General features: G+C 37.8%; 1 protein-coding gene across 12 annotated transcripts in view; it reads right to left on the bottom strand.

The window, feature by feature from the left end:
- Nucleotides 1-4,035: 4,035 nt before the first annotated feature.
- LOC117268493 (interferon-induced very large GTPase 1-like) overlaps nucleotides 4,036-20,966 on the bottom strand; it is a 32,341-nt gene continuing 15,410 nt past the window's right edge. The window contains exons 1-5 of one of the 12 annotated variants that reach the window (XM_078161247.1): nucleotides 16,603-16,738; nucleotides 12,166-12,273; nucleotides 11,365-11,961; nucleotides 10,202-10,239; nucleotides 4,036-10,096 (exon numbers count right to left, since the gene is read on the bottom strand). In XM_078161247.1, coding sequence (XP_078017373.1) covers nucleotides 5,297-10,096; nucleotides 10,202-10,239; nucleotides 11,365-11,961; nucleotides 12,166-12,253 — 5,523 coding nt within the window. In that variant the 5' untranslated portion in view covers nucleotides 12,254-12,273; nucleotides 16,603-16,738 and the 3' untranslated portion in view covers nucleotides 4,036-5,296. Of the gene's footprint in view, nucleotides 10,097-10,201; nucleotides 10,240-11,364; nucleotides 11,962-12,165; nucleotides 12,274-16,602; nucleotides 16,739-20,966 lie in introns of those variants that run through there. The other 11 variants (XM_078161249.1, XM_078161248.1, XM_078161251.1 and 8 more) reach the window with 11 other exon arrangements.

Here is a 20,966-nt window from a genome sequence, read left to right as displayed (position 1 = left end):
TTTATCTATTTATTTATTTATTTATTAGGGACTACGAATGCAAATTAGCAGCTTACAGAGATGTATGATCGATGTTCATTAATTTGCACTGTCCCTATCCAGATAAAGAGATGTATTATTTATTGTTATTATTTTTATTTATTATTATTATTTTATTTTTTCGGTTGTTATCACTTAAAACCTTTTGTGTTGCTGGTAAAACTGTAAAAGAAAACTCACCTGCTCTCAAGTTAAGTCGATCAAGGGCGTTTTTCTTTTTCGCCCATAGATGGCAGTAGTGGCTTTACTATGTAGGTGACCGCTGTTATTCTTCAGCAGCAGCAAACAAAGAGGCTGATATTCGTCGAAGACTGTCTTCTTTCTGTGTTTGCAGGTGAGAAAAGTGCCATATACATTCATGTACAAGTTTATTCACATTTGTGCTGCCATATTTTTATGTTTCGAGTCATTTATGTTAGAAAATAAGGCAGCTAACTAATGCTATCTGAAGTAGCTACTCTAGCTAGGCTGCGCATGCTAACGTTAGCTGTATAGCTTTATGGTAGTGAGGTGATTTCATAATTGTGTTTATATGTTGCAGATGAATGCTGTGTTGAGTGGCAGATATAAGCAGTCTGTTGGGTGTGTCTTGGTAAGTCATTTAATTTTATGACAGTTTTAGTGATATTGTGTAATTTGCTGAATTACTTTTGGCTGTAATCGTGGTTTTCAACAGACGTTAGCCCAGTCTAAGCATACGACAGTTAGGATGGCAGCGAACAAAAAAATGACATTCATCCAGGACTACTGTGTTTGCAGGTGTAAAAAGTGCATAATTGCACTTTATACATTTGGGTTAAGTTTATTCTCATATGTTGTGCCATGTTTTTATGTTCAGGGAGTCATTTATGTTAGAAAATAAAGTAGCTACCCAATGCTAGCTTAATTAGCTACTCTAGCCATGTTGTGCACGCTAACGTTAGCTGAAAAGCTTTAAAGTGGTGAATTGAATTTATTATTGTGAAAATAATAAAAGCAGTCTTCTATGTGTGTCTTGGTAAGTAATTTAATTCTATGTTTTAGTCATATTGGGTAACTTCCTGCATTACATTTGGTCATAATCCTGTTTTCTGAAGAAGTTACCATAAACCCAGTCTGAGCATAAGACAAGACAACAGCAAACAAGAAAGCCCATATTTATCGAAGACTACGGTGTTTACAGGTGAGAAAAGTGCACCATATACATTCAAAGTTTATTCTCATATGTTGTGCCATGTTTTTATGTTTAGGGAGCTATTTATGTTTGAAAATAAGCTTACTAATGCTATCTTAACTAATTAAGGCTGACACTAGGCATGTTGTACACGCTAATATTAGCTGTATGGCTTTACTCTAGTAAACTGATGTTATAACTGTATTCCAATGTGAGAAGATGAAGTTTCAAAAACAAATGCAGTGTTCACTTTGCGATGTAAGCAGACTTTTGTAGTAGCATATTAGAAAATAAAGCCACTAACTAACGCTAGCTTAATTAGCTACTGTAGCCATGTTGTGCATGTTAACGTTAGCTGTATAGCTTTAAAGTGGTGAACTGAATTTATTATTGTGTAAGATGTTGTAATGTTACAGAAACATGCTAACGTTATATTCAGTGGCTGATATAAGCAGTCTTTTGTGTGTGCCTTGGTACGGCATTTAATTTCATGACAGTTGAGTGAGTTGTATTGTGTGACTTGCTGAATTTCTTTTGGCTGTAATCCTGGTTTTCGTTGGAAGTTAGCCCAGCCTGAGCATATGATAGTCAGGATAGCATCAAACAAGAAAGCCCATATTCATTCAAAACCACAGTTTTTACAGGTTAGTGCAAAATTGCACCATATACATTCAAAGTTCATTCTCATTTGTATTACCTTGTTTTAATGTTCGTGGAATCATTTATGTTCGAACATAAGACAGCTAACTAATGCTATCTTAACTAGCTAGGGCCGACTCTAAGCATGCTGTGCACTCTAATGTTAGCTGTATGGCTTTACCCAAGTAAACTGATCTTGGTCTTATTTTTCATGTAAGATGTAATGTTACGGACAAATACATTATTCACTGGCTGATGTAGGCAGTCTTTTGTAGTAGTAGTAGTAGTAGTAGGCTGCACATTTCATATTGTGTCCTGGTAGTTTATTTCATTTTATGAAAATTTTAGTGATATTGTTAATCTCAGTGAATTACTTTTGTCTGTAATCCTAGTTTTCGAAGGAAGTTAACCAGTCTGAGCGTTACCCGACCAGGATAACAGCAAACAAGAAAGCACATATTCATCCAAGACAATGGTATTTACATGTAAGAAAAGTGCACAACTGCACCATATACAGTATCTCACATAAGTGACTACACCCCTCCCATTTTTGGAATTATTTTATTATATCTTTTCATGGGACAGCACTATAATGACACTTTGATATAACTTAAAGTAGTCAGTGTACAGCTTGTATAGTAGTATAGATTTACCTTCCTCTGAAAATTACTCAAAACACAGCCATCAACATCTAAACAGCTGGCAACATAAGTGAGTACAACCCACAGTGAACATGTCCAAATTGTGCCTAAAGTGTCAATATTTTGTGTGCTAACCATTATTATCTAGCACTGCCTTCACCCTTTTGGGCATGGAATTCACCAGAGCTCACAGGTTGCTTCAGGAATCCTCTCCCACTCCTCCATGATGACATCATGGAACAGATGGATGTGAAGACACCTTGCGCTCCTCCACCTTCAGCTTGAGGATGCCCCACAGGTGCACAGGTGAGTTTAGGGCTGGATACATACTTGGCCATTCCCTCACCTTTGCCTTCAGCTTCCTCAGCAAGGCAATTGTCATCTTTTAGGTGTGTTTTGGGTCATTATCATGTTGGAAAACTGCATTGTAGCTCAGTTTCTGAAGAGGGGCGATCATACTCTGCTTGGAATTCATGTTTCCCTAAATGAACCGAGCTCCCCAGAGCCGGCAGCACTCATGCAGCCCCAAACCATGCTGCAGGCTGCACATTTTATATTATGTCTTGATGATTAATTTGATTTACTGACAGTTTTAGTTGTATTGTGTAACTTAATTTCTTTTGATTGTGAGTTAGCCCAGTCTGATCATATGTCAGTCAGGATAGCAGCAAACAAAAAAGCTCACATTCATTGAAGACCATTGCGTTTTTATGTTACATAAAGTGCGCAGGCACAGTATACATTTAGTTTCAGTTTATTCTTATTTGTGGTGGCATGTTTTTATATTTAGGGAGTCATTTATGTCAGAAAAAAGACAGCTAACTAATGCAGTCTTAAATAGCTAGGGTTCACTCTAGGCATGTTGTGCATGTTCATGTTAGCCATATGACTTTATGCTGGTGAACTGACATTTTTATTGTAGTCTCATGTAAAATGTTGTAATGTTACAGACAGATTTTGTTTTCTGATACAAGCAGTCTTTTGTAATAGCAGTAGGCTGCACATTTCACATTCTGTCTGGGAAATTCATGTTATTTTACAACAGTTTCACTTGTACAGTGTAACTTGCTGAATTACTTTTGGCTTTAGTCCTGGTTTTAGGAGGCACCTGATAATAAAACAGTCATGATAGCAGCAAACAAGAAGGCTGGTACTCATCTAGGATATTCTTTAACTGTGTTTGCAGTTCATTAAAATCATCTTGCACCAGGATGGAAATTGTTCTCATGATGTATGTGTGTATTGCACAGTGTGCTGTAACATGTTCCCACTGAAACTGCTGCAATATTGTTTTTCTTAGGAACTTGAATTGAGGAATAATCTGATGTTAAGAGGTAAATTCTCTAAAAACAAGTTTTTAATCTATTCACAGCATAAATATTTAGGTTTGAAAAATGTTTCTGTCAAATGTCCTGTATTGAACAACATAGCAGTACTCATTAAGAAATATAATATTCATACAGCTACAGGTGATACTCCAGGATCTAATGATACTATGAAAAAACATTAATATGAAGGTGGAAAATTAGATTGTCAATTAAAAAACACAAAGAAGCCTTTCAGTAGATATGAAGTAGTTATTTATTTAGTACATGAGATGTGAAACTCAGCAGATGTCTTTTCAACAACTTAACATTGTTTACATCACTTCTGGATATCAGGATATTAAGAACAAAGCAAGAATATAATAAAAAAAACAACTCATACAGGTGTGGATGTAATACAGATTGGTTGAAATAAAATGAACATAACACATCTTAACACTTCAAATGCTTCAGAAACACAAAGAATCCTTATCAGCTATTTTTGAAATATTCTTCAACATGACTAAATCTGAAATGTAGAGACTGTCAAACAGACTGGCAAACAGAAAACATGTTGCATCTACTTAGGGTGAAATGAAGAGCAATCAATACTGAAACATCTGTCTTTAACCCTTATTAGGTAGGTAGGTAGGTATAGGTAGGTATATTTGACAACATTTAAAAAAACATACATGAGTAACTGCAGATCAGTTTCATATACATTAATTAAAAATTGTTGAGGATTAAAATACACAATAAAGTCCAAAGGCTTATTTCCATTGTGGTCCTCGATGACAATAAAAGCTGGCAATTAATTTAATTAATTTCAATGACAGGCAGCTTATTCATAAGGATTACTTATTGCTTGCAAACAAAAGCTTCCATGTGTGTCTGGAGAAGACGCTTTTGAGATGGAAGAACTGGTTACATTGCACATTATACTTGTATATCATTCTTTGTCACACACAGGCACATGCTTATAAACAGAAGCCTACTACCTCTCCAGGCTTTCATCATTACATGATAATACAGTTTCACATCAGTCACTGTTAGGTTATACTTCATTATGCATATCCTTCATTATATTTTGGCAGCTACGAGCACCATGAGCATTTTAACACAATAATTCCTATAAAAAGACGTGTGTAAATACTGACAACACTTGTTTGACGTAATTTTCAGATGCAGTTTACAAGTAGATAATAATACAGTTTAGCAAAGAAATATTCCTTCTATTAGTTACAACATAATAGTTGTCTTTCACCCACTCTTTCACAAATCTTTCAGTGTTCATTTGAGAACACTTGAGAACTTCAAATTTTGTGTATTTTGAAATGCAACAGTTTTAGAATTTCATCAGTCCTTGCTCTCTCTCTTTAAAAAAACATATATGGTGTTCTGCTTAACCTTCACAGAAGCAGTTTTCATTTTCAGAAACACTAACTAAGCAACTAAGCATTTGATTTATGACTGTTGATGTCCATTATCATGACTTTCAGCAGGGTTGTGGTGGTGTTGGCTCACAGATTGAACATTTCATCCAGACTTTTAATGGCATCTTCCTTGGAGTGTGTTCTCCACTCGCTGGGAATTTCACCAATGCCTTGGAATTTTAATTTATAGTAGTCCTCCAGTTGATTCTGAAATTTGCACACAAACCATGTCCAATATTTCAGCTTGGACTCATCAGGGGTGATTCTCCAGTTTGCATAATAGAGGCCAGCAGTACGGTACTTCTTGTAGGGAATAAGCTCTTCTGAAACTTGATCAGGGTAAAAGCTTAAATCACTTGCAACATTTGTTGTGCAGAACTCAACAACCATTTCCACTGAGTTTCTTACGTGCATACCATTGACTGCAGGAGATCGATGAAAAGGCACGCTGTGGTCATCGGGACTGTGATTTCCCAGCGTGTTGGTACAAACAGCTGCACAGAAAGGACATGTTACCCAGCAGCAGTTGCACAGTTGATCGATGAGAATTTGATCGGGTTTCAGCCTGAATTCCTCCATCTTGTCCAGCGAGAGGTTGCTCACTTCCTTTATGACAGATACAAGGCCTTTCTCTGTCTCTTCTTTAAGGAAGTCAAAATTGTTTATGTCACTGAAGTTCTGAGAGCAAATGGTGTCAAATGTTAGCTCATCTTTTAGCAAACTGGAAAACTCCTTTATCCACATCTCTGAGCCTCCTCTCTTGATTTTGACTTTCTCTGTTGCAGTGAATAAAGCTCGACTCACAAGCTTACTGATGTCTTCAGCATTTTTTTTTAGTATTTTCTGTGCTTTAATTTTGTTGTCTGTGAAGATGTATTTTTGTACTTCCTCTCTTATGAAAGTCTCTGCTTGGCTCCTTGGGTGTCGGATGTAGGTGATAAAACCACCAAAGTCCTCTTTCTCAGCCAGTGATTTCAGCACGTGTTTCTCCAAGTTCAACCTGTTCCCACTGAATGCTGGGAAACTGCACTTCATCTCTCCAGCAAGATCAATAGCAGTCTTGTTACAGACGGCCTCAACAGTGGAACTACTCAGTTTCTCACAGATCAGTTCTCCAAACACAACAGCAGATGAGCTTCCTCTGCAGAAGCTTCTGAAAATGTTGTAATATTGCATTTTCTTGCTTTCTACATAAGTGACTGCATCATTGTCCATTTTGAATTTCTTATGGGACTCTGAAAGCCATCTTCCTGCCTTGTCAAACACAAACAGTAAAAGATCAACTGTAAACTCCTTCTTTAGAGCATATTTCCTCTTTGATTCAAATTTTGTCACATTTTCTTTGACATTGTTGGCCACTTCTTGCAAGTAAATTGGACTGTAGCCTCTTGTAGCGACAGGTTTGTTCTTGATTGCATCAAGGGACTGTTTTTCAATGCTGTCAATGAGGGATCTGATCAGTTTCTGTTCTTCATACTGAAAATACCCCTTAAGGTAATATTCTGCTTTTGTAGTTGTTTCCGAAACAAATTCAAAGAATCTGTTTGCAGGACTAGAACAATTTTCTTTATCCCTGTCCTTGCTGAGAGCCACATAATGAATGTAATCACCCACCTCTGCTATTTGTTTGTACCTGCCACTGCTTTCAGATTCAGCGATAAGAGACCATTCAAAACCAAGCTCCTGAAGGATAATTGTCAGATCTCCTTCATAGCTGATGTCCTCAATAGGTTTTGTACCTGCAGTTACCTCACGAACCCAACCACTCCAAACAGAGTTGAACTGTTTTTTAAGTTCCTCTTCATCTTTTGCCTTGTCCTTTAACTGATGAGCAAGCTTTTTGCTCTTTTGTAGCAGTTTGTTCTCAAACTCTGTCTTCTTATCATCAAGCTTTTTACAAGCATTTTTCTGCTCAATTACTTCATCCAGTTTTCTTTTGACTCCTCTCACTTGTTCATCATGAAACTCCTTGATTTTGCTTTCGAATCGTCCTCGCCACTGAACCAGTATTTCTTTGTCTCTTTCATCATCAAAGTATGCTGTCATTGCTTTTTTTATTTCTCCGTACGTTGCGTTCATTTCCTTATGAAGATAACTGAGCTCAACCTTGTCAAGTTTTCCATTTTCAATTCTGGTGTAAAGCCCATTCTCAATAGTCAACATGTTGCTCCTCAGGGCCCAGGTCCAGTTCCCATACTGAACCTCAAGTTTTCTGTACACAGCAATTTCAAGTGTGTTTTTGAAACTGAAAACAAACTGTTCATTCATCAGGGCATTCCACAGGTCCTGAATTTTGCTTTTGAACTGTGAGAGAGTAATTCCAGCTGACTGTGAAGCTTTAGAGAGGATGATGGTCTTCAGCTCTTGGACGCTCTCACTGTAACCTGGATTTGGAGGAGCCATAGGTGGACTTCCCTCCCATAGTTGGGCAAAGTATTTCACGTCTTTCTGTACATCAAATGCAATGATGTCACTGAAGCACTCAGCATCACAAACCTCCTCTTTGGCTGCTAGTTGGGCCATCTTGTCCAGTTTTTCTTGCAGCTGCCTTTTTCCATGCATGTTCTTCTCTGCAGCTGTAATATCTGTAACATTCTGGTGAACAAACACACAACTTGGAGTAAGTTGAACTTTCTTCATCCTCATGAAAGCCTGAACAACAATCTGCAGAACATCTTGCATTTCAGATGGATTTTCTCCAAAGATGTTGATTAGTGTCATGTTTCCCAGACCAACAACAAATGTTGCCAATTCATTGTCGTGGTGAAGACTGGTGTTACCCTCCAACTCAAGAGCGCGCAGTCCTTCAGTGTCCACCACTAAAATGTAGTCAAAGTGAAAGTCTTTCTTGATCTCATCTGAAACTTTGACCAGCTGCATGAAGGCACCCTTGGTGCACCTGCCAGCACTCACTGCAAACTGTAACCCAAACATGGCATTCAGCATTGTTGATTTTCCACTGCTTTGTACACCCAGCACTGACAAAACAAAAACTCTCTTGTCGCCCAGTTTCTTGATGACCTCATCTAAAAGACTAGAGATCCACATTAAAGGTACATGACCTGCATCACCATCCATCAGCTCCATTGGGTGTCCTGATATCATCAGCTCTGCAGCCAGCTCAGGGTATTTAGACCAGTCAGTTTGTCCCCTCGTTGTTTGTTTCTGCAGAGATGCATGGGCTTCATAGATCTGTCCCATTTCTCTAAAGATGTGCTCTAAGCCAAAAGTGGCAGACTGTAGTTTTGTTGATATTTGTTCAAGCTCAGTTTGCTTTCTTTTTAACAGATCAGATTTGTCATGCTTCTTTTTCAAAGCCAAGACCTCAGACCACTTTTCATCATAGCTCTGTAAAATTAAAGACAGATCATCTGTGGAGAGGGCATCAATCAAAATTTGAGTCCACCTCAGGAAATACTCTCTTTCTGTTGATGGCAACGACGAGAGGGTTTCAGTGAACAACTTCATTGGTTTACTACAGGAAGCAGTGCATTGATCTTGTCGTATTCGCATCAGTTCCTTTTGCTTTTTACATTTCTCCTTCTCAATGTGTCCTTTGAGGTGATACAGTTCTTTGTTTATTCTGCACCACTTGTGCCACAGTTGGCCTTGACAAGGGAGAAATGTATCTTTGATCTTTGAAACATCCATCCCCTGAAGCAAGTTGACAGTTTTCATCGCAGCAGACTTTCCTTTTTGGCAGACTTTGTCATCTTCATCCACACTGATTCCAGAGACTTCAGCCATGGTTTCAAGCCGGAAGGATGCATGTGGTCCTGACAAAATTCTTCCAATGATTTTTGTCAGTTCTTCAGACACATCTGACTGACTTCTGTCTCGAAGACCCATTTTGTATTTTCCCTCTTTCATCTGAACTGCACCACCATCATTATCAGCAATGAGAATTATGAGAGGCTTTGGAGACTTGTAAAGGGCTGAGATAACTGTGGTACTTTTGTCACCTTTTCCCAAAGTTGGTACAAGAATGACATTGACTGAAGATTTGCCAGTCAGTATGTCACGCTGTTTTGCAATTAACTGAGCATCACCATGAAGATTACAGAAGGCAATGCAGTCAATGAAGGCATCATTGGGTTTTCCAGCAGGGCAGTACCAGGCAATCTCTGCCACACCATCCATCAAATGGCGAGACTTGGTGCTACCTGGGCAGTTTCTGTGGAAGAAGGTGCTGTGACGTTCATTGATCAAAGTGTTAATCAGCTGTGACTTAGACAGAGATAGTGAACCCAGGCGGAGAAATGACACCATGGGTGTCTCAGCTTTGCAGATGGGCATGCTCTTCATGGTGACGGTGTTTGAATTATCTTTGATTTCAGTTACCCTCCATGTTTTTCTTATTTGCCTGAAAGTCCACAGAGGACATTCAATTTCCATTGTGACTGGGTCAGGAACAAGCAAAGGTAAGGCATACTGACATTGTGATAGCTTTGTAATCATGTTCTGCTTGAAAAAGCTGTCTGAGCAGTGATATACGGCCATTTGAACATCCATTGGATGCACGTGAGTCTGTCTTGATTGGTCAAAGTCTACAGTGGTGCTAAAAAGAGCATCTAAATCATCGTCGTCTGTGTCACCAGTGTTCCACTCTAGAACAGGCTTTGAATGGGTCACCTCATCTCTATCTTGTCTTACAGGAATATATCTGGCTCTGTAGTCTAACATCATCAACCTCTGAAGAAAAGTATGAGCGAGTTCTTTTTCTGATGTGCCATGGTCCTGTTTCACAAGTGGACCTACTTTAAGAAAATCTGCTGGTGACAATTTCTTTTGATGTGTGTCGTGAAGGTGAAGTCTGCCAAGCAGTGTTTCAGTTTCTCTTTGATATTGTTTCTTTCTGTTGATCTCTTCAGAGCTCTTCACTGACTGCTGTAAAACAAAATATATACATGTACTGTATGTAGAAAATTATAATGTCATACAAGATATAAAGTAAAAATTCTGGTCTTTAATGACGATCACTAATGATCTTACCTTCACCTTGATTTCAGCTACATTCTCCATCTCTTCTACTGTATCACAAAGAAAAAAGCAGATTGCACAAGGTCAGGGTTTAGAGAATAACATTGGATTAGCAAACCATCCTTTATTCAATATATTTGCAGATTTTCTGTGTTGAATTCCATTTACTTCTGCAGATGATTTTATCGTGGTTGCGCTGACACAATATCATATCACAAACAAACGTCATGTTTTAATACCTCAAAGAAAATATTGAAAATATGTAGAATTTTATTATTATTATTATTATCATCATTATTGTTATTATTATTGTCATTATTGTTATTATTATTATTGTCATTATTTTTACTTTGCACCTTTAGCTATTTGACATATATACTTTAATGTTAGACAGTTTCTCAGTGTTGGACATGTATTGGTTGGTTGTGTAACTTATGTAAAGTGGTTTAGGTTGCGCTGTGCAATTGGAGACTCAACAGTTGCAGGATACCTTTGTACAGGAGTCCTCATACACAAGTGAATTAATCTGGCATGGTCAGTAGTATGAGGACACCCAAGAGTATTTTGGAGAAATTCAAGAGAGATCACTGTCATGATTATTTTTTCATAACAGATCATAGATGTTTTAATTAACCTTTCACACCCTGTGCACAACCCTTGAAATCACACTGTTCAGCATTAATAGGCATTAATTCTTGAAATTATGGATTTTTATTTTTATTTTCTCAAGTGGAGATTCAAAAATTGTGCATGAAAACTTATTAGTGTCTATATTTTATGACCTTGAATTTGACCTCTATGAGCCACATTATATAAATTATATATAAATTAAGAAGGTTTGTAGTAACTGATACACTTCCTTTGAAAAAGCAAGTGTATGTTTCAGAACAATTAGTACTACCAAACTCTTGTGCTCAAATATTAAAATACTTTGCAGGTCTAGAAATTAATAATTTTATTTTTATTATTATTATTTTATTTTTTTATTTTTTATTGACTTAACAGGTACCTGTGCATGTTTTTAAGGATGTTTATATAGAAAACCCAAAGGCTATAATTAGCCATTAGGCACACCTACTCCTTTAAGATGTTCAAAATCAAATCTTTGTTTTTTACCCATTGTCTTTAAGACGCAGTGTAGGTGTAATCTGGGAATGTCAACATTAAAATCTCACCTATTTGATTTTGCTGAAACACTGAGGAATCGATCCTTTCTCCTTTGTGGGCTTTGTGGTCTAGGTGTTTTTTCTGCTCTTTTTTCTCATCACACAGTCCACTGTAGCACTGGTGATCATTTTCAAAGACCATGGCGTCTATTTTTTCAAGGAGAGCTATTACCTCATTTTCATCCATCATACTTCTTGTACATGTGTGGTATCTTTTTTCAACGAAACTGCTGTGGGCTTTCAGATCAGTCAGTGCACTTTTACATTTTTCATCTGAGTCATGAGTCACAACTGTCATTACATAAGAAAGTATTCCTTTCCCAAAAGCCTTTTCTAACCACTGCACTCCTGAACTGTAATGGCTTGTATGCAGACCATTTGGTAATAGTAAGAGAAACACATGAATTTCCTGATTTAATGGGAATTTGTCAATGTTTTGTTGGCCAAGCATGTTAATGACAGAAATGTGCCGACCACACAGATCATACAGTTTGGTTGAAAACTCTTCCACATTTGTTTGCTCGTCATGGTCAAGTAAGATGTTTTTTGATCCAATCTCAATGGAATTTGTATCACCAATTAACACCAGTGTGAGTTCAGGTATCACTGAAACAAAGATAAACAGAGAATAACATCACTATGTCACACTGCAGTAATCATGAAAGTTTTCCAGAGTTAGCAGAAATGCTAAACTAATTTTTACATTCATATCATTAATTTGATCCATTTTAATTATTATTTATAGTGTTTGAAACTGAAATATAATCTACCAAATGTTACTGTTCAATCAATTCTTGTTTAAAATATTACCTTTCTTGTTGGCTGGAGGCACAGGTTTTATTTTAGATCCCCATCCTCCGCCAGCTCCTGTGTTGTCATTGTCTTCCTCCATCAACATCTGCTCCTCATGTTGTCATACTGTATGACAAAGCCATTCAGACAAATATAACAATAAACTGTCATTTCAAATGCACATTACCATTCAAGCTGGCAAAGCAAATTATTAAATAAGATGAATAAAAGCACTACATATTACAGATTTTGGGTGGCATGATCATCCTTTTGTGTACTGCTGATTAAATGCTGTAGACATTGCAATTTTTCTGTCTTATTCAGACAGCGGACATGGGAAATATTTTTGAAAATGGCTAATAGAGGGAAATCACAGAAGCCAAACAGCATTGCAACATCCCATTTAGACAATTAGAAGTATAACTTCTATCTCTTAGGTTGGAAGAGTAGAGTAGGTTATACAGAAATGAGCTGTACTCCGCTGAGCTGTGCTTCAGCCTTTTCTTTTTCAATCAATCTAGGTTACTTACTGTATGTCGACATGTAAAAAGACTTTAGTTTTGGGTTAAACTCCAGTCAACTGGAGGGGAAAGGTCATTTGAACAAAACAAGAGTCAGAGCTCAACAATGGACCCCTGTTGGTTAGATTTTAATGTTTTGCGAGAAGCTTGTTTGCAAGATACACAGTTTCAAATTTCATTGCACTTTCCTTTCAAGTCATATTGTGAGGACATTTTGGCCGATCCTCCCTGTTTCAAAAAAGTAGTGTAAAGGTTTGGATTGCGTTGTGGAACCTCTGTGTCTACATAGCATTTTTTTTCTCAGCGGCTTGACTGATGCTCAGCTGCAGAACATCTAGAGAATAGGATTTGGTAGGACTGGTTTCCAGCAAAAAGAGACAGTGAAAATAGTCGTTTGATAAATATATTGATGTCATGCCACCTTTCATTACAGTTTCAATGTCTACATCTGTCACAGACATGAAAAATATAAATATTTATTTTTAAACTCAAATTTCTTGTACCTCTTTAAAATAAAATCCCTCTGACAATGTTTCTGTGGACAGAGTCCCTTCGTTTGTTATCACAAGGCTTTTCATAGTCAAATATTTGTATGACCATGTTGTTGACAATGCAGTGGTTTGCAAGGCTCCATAAATTAGTTGAGTACTGGCTTTTAATTGTGGAAATACAGTAGTTGTATTAGCAGGAGCAATTAGTCACAATGCTGTCTTTGTGAACAGGGTGTCAGGTTTAGGATATGGTTCTGGTTAGGGTTGAGCTTAGACAGTTAAAGCAGATGGTTAGAGTAAGGGCTGGGGAACAGGGAATAAAAAGATGTCTTTAGCACAAATCAGAGCAGCAAAGACAGTTAGCTTTAAAAGGGCAGCATATGACATCCTGTCTTTGGACCATCACAGCAGATAAGGAAAAATTCCTCCTAAAAGAACCTCTTTAAGGATGGACAGACATGCAATAGATGTCATGAACTAATCAGATCATTCATTCATTCATTCATTCATTCATTTTAGGTAACCGCTTATGCTGTTAGGGGTTGGGGGGCTGGAGCCTATCCCAGCTGACATTGGGCGAGAGGCGGGGTGCAGCCCTGGACAGGTCGCAAGACTATCATAGGACTAACACATAGAGACAGTGCCCTGGGAAAACCTAGTGCCCTGGGAAAACCCACGCAGACACGGGGGGAATAATAATGGTGGGGTGAAGGTCATGCCGAGAAACAGCAGAGAGCAACATCAGCAGAAACAACAAAAATATACAGGTGAGTTAAACTACATTCAAAGAATTACAAACGAAAAATTAGACACATACAAAAGTAAAACAATAATAAGCAACATTAGCAAAATATGCTAGAGTGACATAATACATATGGAGAACACAGACACGTGTAACATTCAGTACATATACCTATTTATGATCACATAGACTGAGTATAAGTGGCATAAGTGTGTTTAGTATTTAGGGATTAGATTGAAATTAGATGGATAGAAAAGTCAGAGAGCATGGGGAAGGCAGAGCCAAGGAGTGACATCTATGCAGACTGAACACTCCCCCGCCAGACCGGGTTGTACATTCTACCTCCCCCCACTCCCTCATTTTTATGAGGGAAGAGAGGGGAGAAAGAGCATCACTGGTAGATGTGCTAGATAAGTGGAAGTCCTGACCACCTTTTTGTTTTTTTTTTGTTTTTTTTTTAAATATTCAGGAGAGTGGCATTTTAGGATTGTATTGATTAAAAGCAATGACAAAGAGATAGGTCTTTAGCTTGGATTTGAAAGTGCTCAATTTTGTTTTAAGTCTTTCCTCTTCTGGCAATCTGTTCCACATTTGGGCAGCACAGAAACTAAAGGAAGCTTCACCATGCTTAGTTTTTATTCTGGGAATAACCAGTAATCCAGAACTAGATGACCTCAGAGGTCTGTGTGGGTCATGCTGGGTCATGAGATCTGGCAAATATCTTGGACCTAAACAGTTCAGTGATTTATGGACAAGCAATAGAATTTACAGTTGATTCTGTAATAGGCTGGTAGCCAGTGTAGTGATCTGACAACAGAAGTAATATGGTGAGCCTCTCTGGCATTGCAACATGCCATTTAGACAATCAGAGCTTAAAAAATGTCTTTTATCCTTTAGTGAGTGAGAGTAGAGTAGGTTTAATAAGGTATGTATGTAGAAAGGTTTTAGGTTTGGGTTAGACTGCAGTCAATTGGAAAGTGAAAGTTTATTTAAACTAAATAAAAGTCTGACATCAAAAACTGACTCCTGTTGGTTAGATTTTTATGTTTAATGAGAAGCTTGCCTGCAAGATACACAGTGTCAAATTTCATTGTCTTTTCCTTGTTAACTAAATTGTGAAGACATTTTGGCAGATCTTTAATACATCAGAGAAATATTTTGAAAGATACACAGTGTCAAATTTCATTGTCTTTTCCTTGTTAACTAAATTGTGAAGACATTTTGGCAGATCTTTAATACATCAGAGAAATATTTTGAAAGGCTTGGTGTTAATGTTAAGTTTAGAATTAGGTTATGGATAAGGTTCTGGTTCGGATTGGGGATATACAGTTTGCTGGGATGGTAAGAGTTAGGGGACAGGGCATAGGCGTTTCTAGCCCATTTTTGGGCTGGGTGAGAGATTTATTTATTTATTTATTTTACTGTATATCCTTTTTTAACAAGCTAGAAAAGTGTCAAAACCATACAGTACTTGGTTGCAACATAATATACAGCCCCCCCCCCCACCTCAAAAATGGTTTGATCCACCCCATCCCTCCCACCTTTCCCCGACTCGGGCTCTGAGCGCTCTATCTGCACAGAGCAATGCGCTGCCTTCCTGAGTGGGTGACAAGTGGCACATTTCTTAACTTCTACCACTCAATACCAACACATTATTATCATCACCAGTCCTCATTTTTGCTGCATTTAATCGTAGGTCACTGTTTATGTTGTTAGGTAGGAGTTAGCTGACGTTTTTTCTAGCTAGGAAACGTTACAGGTGGTCAGTACCACTGTCCTCTGAACTGAAATGAGAGAAGCTAGCTGTTGTGTCATGTACATGTGTTAATATTAAAGCCAAGGTGCTACTGACTAGCTAACTGACTGGATGCCCATTAACATTATAACTCTGTGTGTGTGTGTGTGTGTGTGTGTGTGTGTGTGTGTGTGTGTACAGACAGACAGACAGCCTCATCATGTGTATATATATATTACAGACAAGAAGGAAAAACACAGAGATAAACATTGAAAAAGTCAATTACTGTTAATATGTTAATGTTACATGTTGTGCATTGCATTTCAAATAAAAGTCCAAAAAATAAGTCCAAGGTCCATTTTTGGTATTTTTGGTACTCACTCTCGGGGGCTGGTTTACTCCAGAAACATACATACTGTTCATGTGTATGTTGAGGAGCTGCTGTATCAAAATGAGTTGTCTTCCCCCAGAAATTAGGGTTACGATATGTTTCTTTGATGATTCCAATCCATTCCTCTTTTGCTGTGGCTCAGCATTTAAATAACCTTTATCAGATTTGATGGTTTAGTCACAGACTTTCCCAAAAAAAGTGTTGTGCTTTTCTTTCACAAATGTGGGAATGAAATTGCGTTAAAATGTACAAAACAGTGAAATTTATGTTGCTTGGCCGGGCAGATCTCTGGGTGCTCAGCACCCCTAAACCTCTGATCCTAGAATCGCCCCTGGGACAGGGAATGCATTATGTCAGTGAAGGTCCTCACAAGTATAGAAAGACGTGTGTGTGCGTCTGTGTGTGTGTGTGTGTGCGCGAGCACAAGCGCTCAAAACTATACAAGAGCAGCAAAGACTTATCAAGAAATATCTCAATATGAAACTTAAGCTGCCAGAAAAGTTCAATGTCTGTTATAAAACTGGACATGCTCAAATTTTAAGTGGACACAAAAACAATGTAAAATTTAAACTCACCGTTTGTTTTGCATCTCCTTAGCTCTGCCTGGTCTGTGAAAATGTGGCTACTTTTTCAGATATCCTTCCAGTCCCACCCTATATATGGAGAGATCTGAAGCCTGTGCAGTTTTGGGTCCGCCCCTCAGAAACCCCTCCTGCTCTTGGCAAGTCTGATGTGGTGCAGTATTAACAAAACCAGAAGTGAAAGTAAGAGAGCTCTATTTCTTGGAAATCTCTAGTGACTTGTGGTGGAGAACAGTGAGGTTAATAGATCACAGGTCACAGTACTCAAACACTGGCAAGCACATACTGCTGTCAACACTCAACACTTGTTACTTTCTTTCCGGTTCCCACCCTGCAGAGAGAGATAGGATCAGAGGCCTGTTTAGTTCCACCTCTGCCCCTCACAGACCCCTCCCATCTGCTATTAATCTCATGTGGTGTGATAGGTATAAGGAGCTGAGAGGCTCTGCAGGCACATTACTTGTAAATCAGTAATGACAAAAAACTAAGAAAGCAAAATCAGTAATAACAGCACTAAAAGTGAGGGGGAGAGCTCTACTTCCCAGAAATCTCATGATCTAGAGGAAAACTGATGAGGCTAAAAGGTCACACTAATGAAACACTCCCAAGCACATATTGTCAACATTGCACTGTAACTCTGGTAGCTACAGTTGCTACAATAGTTCATGTTTAGAAAGACTTTAAGTACAAACTCGAAGATCCACTGATCTGCAACACATTAGAAGAGGTTAGTCCAAAACAGGACAGAGGCATCTCTGCATGTGTACTCATAAATCAGTGATGACAAACGGGAAAGGGAAAGTAAGACAGCTAAATCAGTAATAGCAACTGAAAGTGAAAGTAAGAGAGCTCTACTTCCCAGAAACCTTGTGACTTAGAGGAAAACAAGGATGAGGCTAAAAGGTCACACTACTCAAACACTGCCAAGCACATACTGCTGTCATGTAACTCTGGTAGCTACAGCCACTACAATAGTTCATGTTTAGAAAGCATTAAGTAGACACTGATCCAAGACACATATAAAAAGAGGCACAAGGCACTGATTCAGTCTCAAGCTTTTAGTTTTAATTAAAACTGCTCCTGGTGATAGTTTTTGATTAAAACCAAAAGCCTGAGACTTGATCAATTACTTTGTCCTTTTCTGGGTGAGTGCCCTCACTCTTAAATAAACAAGTGCCAGTACATTGCAGTAGAAGCACTAAGTGGTGTTGTTAGGCTGATGATTCAGGGGTTTTCAGCCTTTCCTCAAATATTTCTTTTATTTTCATTGCAAAAGAAGATTGGATTTCAGACTCTTCTCCTGCTGCTGTGCTGTCATAGCTGTCTGGGAGGGGAGATTTAAAAGAGTAGAGGGGTAAAGAGGAGCTCTGGCAGTTGACGGCCTCTTTAATGCCATGGACAGACACTGGTATTATATGTGAATGCTTATGTAAGAATACTTAATGTTCAGTACAGTGGTTAAAGGTAGTTACAGCGGACCCCAGTGCAAGCTAGTTTTTAGTTTCATGCCTAAACTAGATACCATATAATCTTATCATCTTGTGACATGTTCAAAGCAAGACTTGACATTGGATTACTGCACACCAATATACATATTAATCATCACTGCATATATATGACAAAAATACCAAGGAAAATTAAAATTATTCATGTGAGTAAATAGTTGTTATAGTTTATGTAGAATAAGCATATAATTTAGAACATCTACATTAAAAATGAAACATAGGCGTATTCCTAAGGTTGCCATCTGAATTATTTGCAAAGGGCCATTTTCTGCCCAACATATTGTTGGAGGGCCCACGTTTTCTGTGGGGCTCCCTCACCCTATGGGCCCCACTGCAACTGCCCTGCCTCTACTGTTTATATTTATGTCGCTGGTTCAGTATCATAGATGTGTGCAGGGGGTGATGACTTGCATAGGGAAGTAGAATGTCCTCATATATTCGATCTGCCCTCGAGCATTGACAAAAAAACCCTGAAAGATCTCAAAAAAGGACCAGTACAACACAGTAAAAATGCTCCATTACAAGTCGTTCATTCTAAATCCTCCCTTAGTAAAAGTACTGAAATATTTTTAGCAAAATGTACTTTAAATATTAAAAGTAAAAGTACTTGCGCTGCAGAAAAATAGCCCCTGTGACTGTTTCGTTATTATGAGTTTGTTAATACTGAAGGACTGGGTATCGTTAAAAAAATTATGATACCATTACAGATACCAGTAGCTTTAAAGTGATAAGATAGATAGAGAGATATATATATACATATATACATATATATATATGTAAAACAGAAACATTCCTAACATCACATACTGTAAAAAGGTAAATGTTTTTATATCAGGCACTTTCATATGTGATGTGCAAACACATATATGTGTATATAGGTGAGGTGCAGGGAAGCATGATGAGACTTGAGGACAAAAAAACATCACACTGGCAGGGAGTTATGCTGAGAAAATTAGGCAGACTTTTATTTTCAGTCTCCATAACAAAATGAAACAAAAGAAAGACAAAGCAAGAACACTTCTTGCTCATTACACAGTTCAAACAGTGCTGGGGCCAGTCCTCCTTAACCAGTCCATTTTTTCCCTCATTGCATGCACATATATAGCATGAGAGCCCGCCTTGCCAGTTCAAACTGGCCTATCAGGTCAGCACTGTAGAATGATTGACAAGGTTAACAACAAATATATAGTGTGTTTCTTAGTTTGCTCATACCAACAAAGCCTCATGTCATTCTTCAGTATGTAATTATAAATGCTATACATGCAAGGTATGCAAATCATTTGTACATCAGTCAATATATATCTTAATTAACTGTCATTGTGATCACACATCCTTTGACCAATCAAACCTGAGGAGTAGGCGGGCCCTCCACAAAGGACCCAAACTCCGACATCTTATGGCTTAGATTATTGCATATATTTAATTCATTCATAAGAAAAACTTGCATCTTCATTCTAATGTTTAGCTGCGATTGTTCGTGTTTCTTAATTAATGTTGAAACCATAAATCAAATAAAGAAAACAAAGAAAATCGTGTGTGAGAGTCTGTCCACCTTTCCTAACAAAAAGGGGTTTAGCAAATAGTGAGTTTTACAAGAAGCATTTATATTCTGAAAATCTGTGGAGATCTGCAGGCGCAGGTTCCCTATGGACCTGATGATAACAATACAAACCTTCCCCACTGGAAGCAGCGTGAATTGATGCTCTGCCCTCATTAAAGGCTCCTGGCTGTAAAGAAGATAACCCTGCCAAGCAGATAGACTTACACTTTCAAAGATCCTGACTCAGCCATGGACTTTGTCACTGCAAATAATAAAAAGTCAGTCATTCACACTGCTGTGGGCTAAAGGGCAGCATTTTTTTTTCGCCATTTTATTTTTATTTAGGCCCCTTTAGGATATTACAGTGTGATGCAAGCCTCTTATGTTACAGTTAACTATTAAAAGTAATATGTATTTCTGATTTGCCATATTTTTATGAGTATTATACTTGATCATCACAAATAACTTACAGTGTTATGTCACTTTGGTGTGTTTTATATTAACAGAGTTCATATAGACAATGTGAGTCTTGTTTGGGGAGAAACTTATGCAAGGGTGGGTGGAGCTGGTTACACATTCCTTGTTGTAATACGATTTAGTAGTAACTGGGTCACCCTACATTAAGTTTTTTTTTATGGCTATTCATTCATCACCCTTACATTCTCTCAAATCTGTGTATGTGTATATATTGCTATACCTAGCCAGGTTTGTCAGTCTGGGAGGGGGGACTGAATTTGTAAATGGAGACTGCAGCGGTTTAAATCAGCCAGTCAAGCACATACTGTTTATCTCCAGGTGACCCACTTAAAACGTCACTCATCTTTCAGGGAAAATCCAGGGGTATTGAGGTTGACTAAATATGATTAAAACCAACATGGACTTTTGATCTTGGGACTAAGAAGAATGCATGTAAAAGTAACTGACAACATCAACACTATTTGTGAACTGGGTGATATGAATAAAATGTACTTAAATTAGTATGCGCAGAAAGTATTTTGAGAGTGTGTCAAGGGAAAATCTTGCCTTCTCATTACACTCATTGTTACCAGAAGAGGCTTAAACTCCAATGACTGAATGTCAATGGTTTATTAAAGTGAAAGAAAACTTCTTTATTTTTTCTCACAAAGAATAATATTTCTGTTAGTATGTATGTATATAAATATACTGTGGCAATGACAGAAATCTGATTAAGCAAACAGAATAAATTCCAGTATAGGCAGTAGTAGTAAGTAGCAGTAATAAGATGAAAAAAAAAATAAAAATCAGATAAGTAAAAACTTGTTGTATGCTTCAAGTACTTGAGAAAGTTAGTG

The sequence above is a fragment of the Epinephelus lanceolatus genome, chromosome 18 (genome assembly GCF_041903045.1).
Source record: "Epinephelus lanceolatus isolate andai-2023 chromosome 18, ASM4190304v1, whole genome shotgun sequence".
Classification (NCBI taxonomy): Eukaryota; Metazoa; Chordata; class Actinopteri; order Perciformes; family Serranidae; genus Epinephelus; species Epinephelus lanceolatus.
The sequence above is the reverse complement of the archived record's forward strand: the minus strand, read 5'-3'. Positions and strand labels throughout refer to the sequence as shown.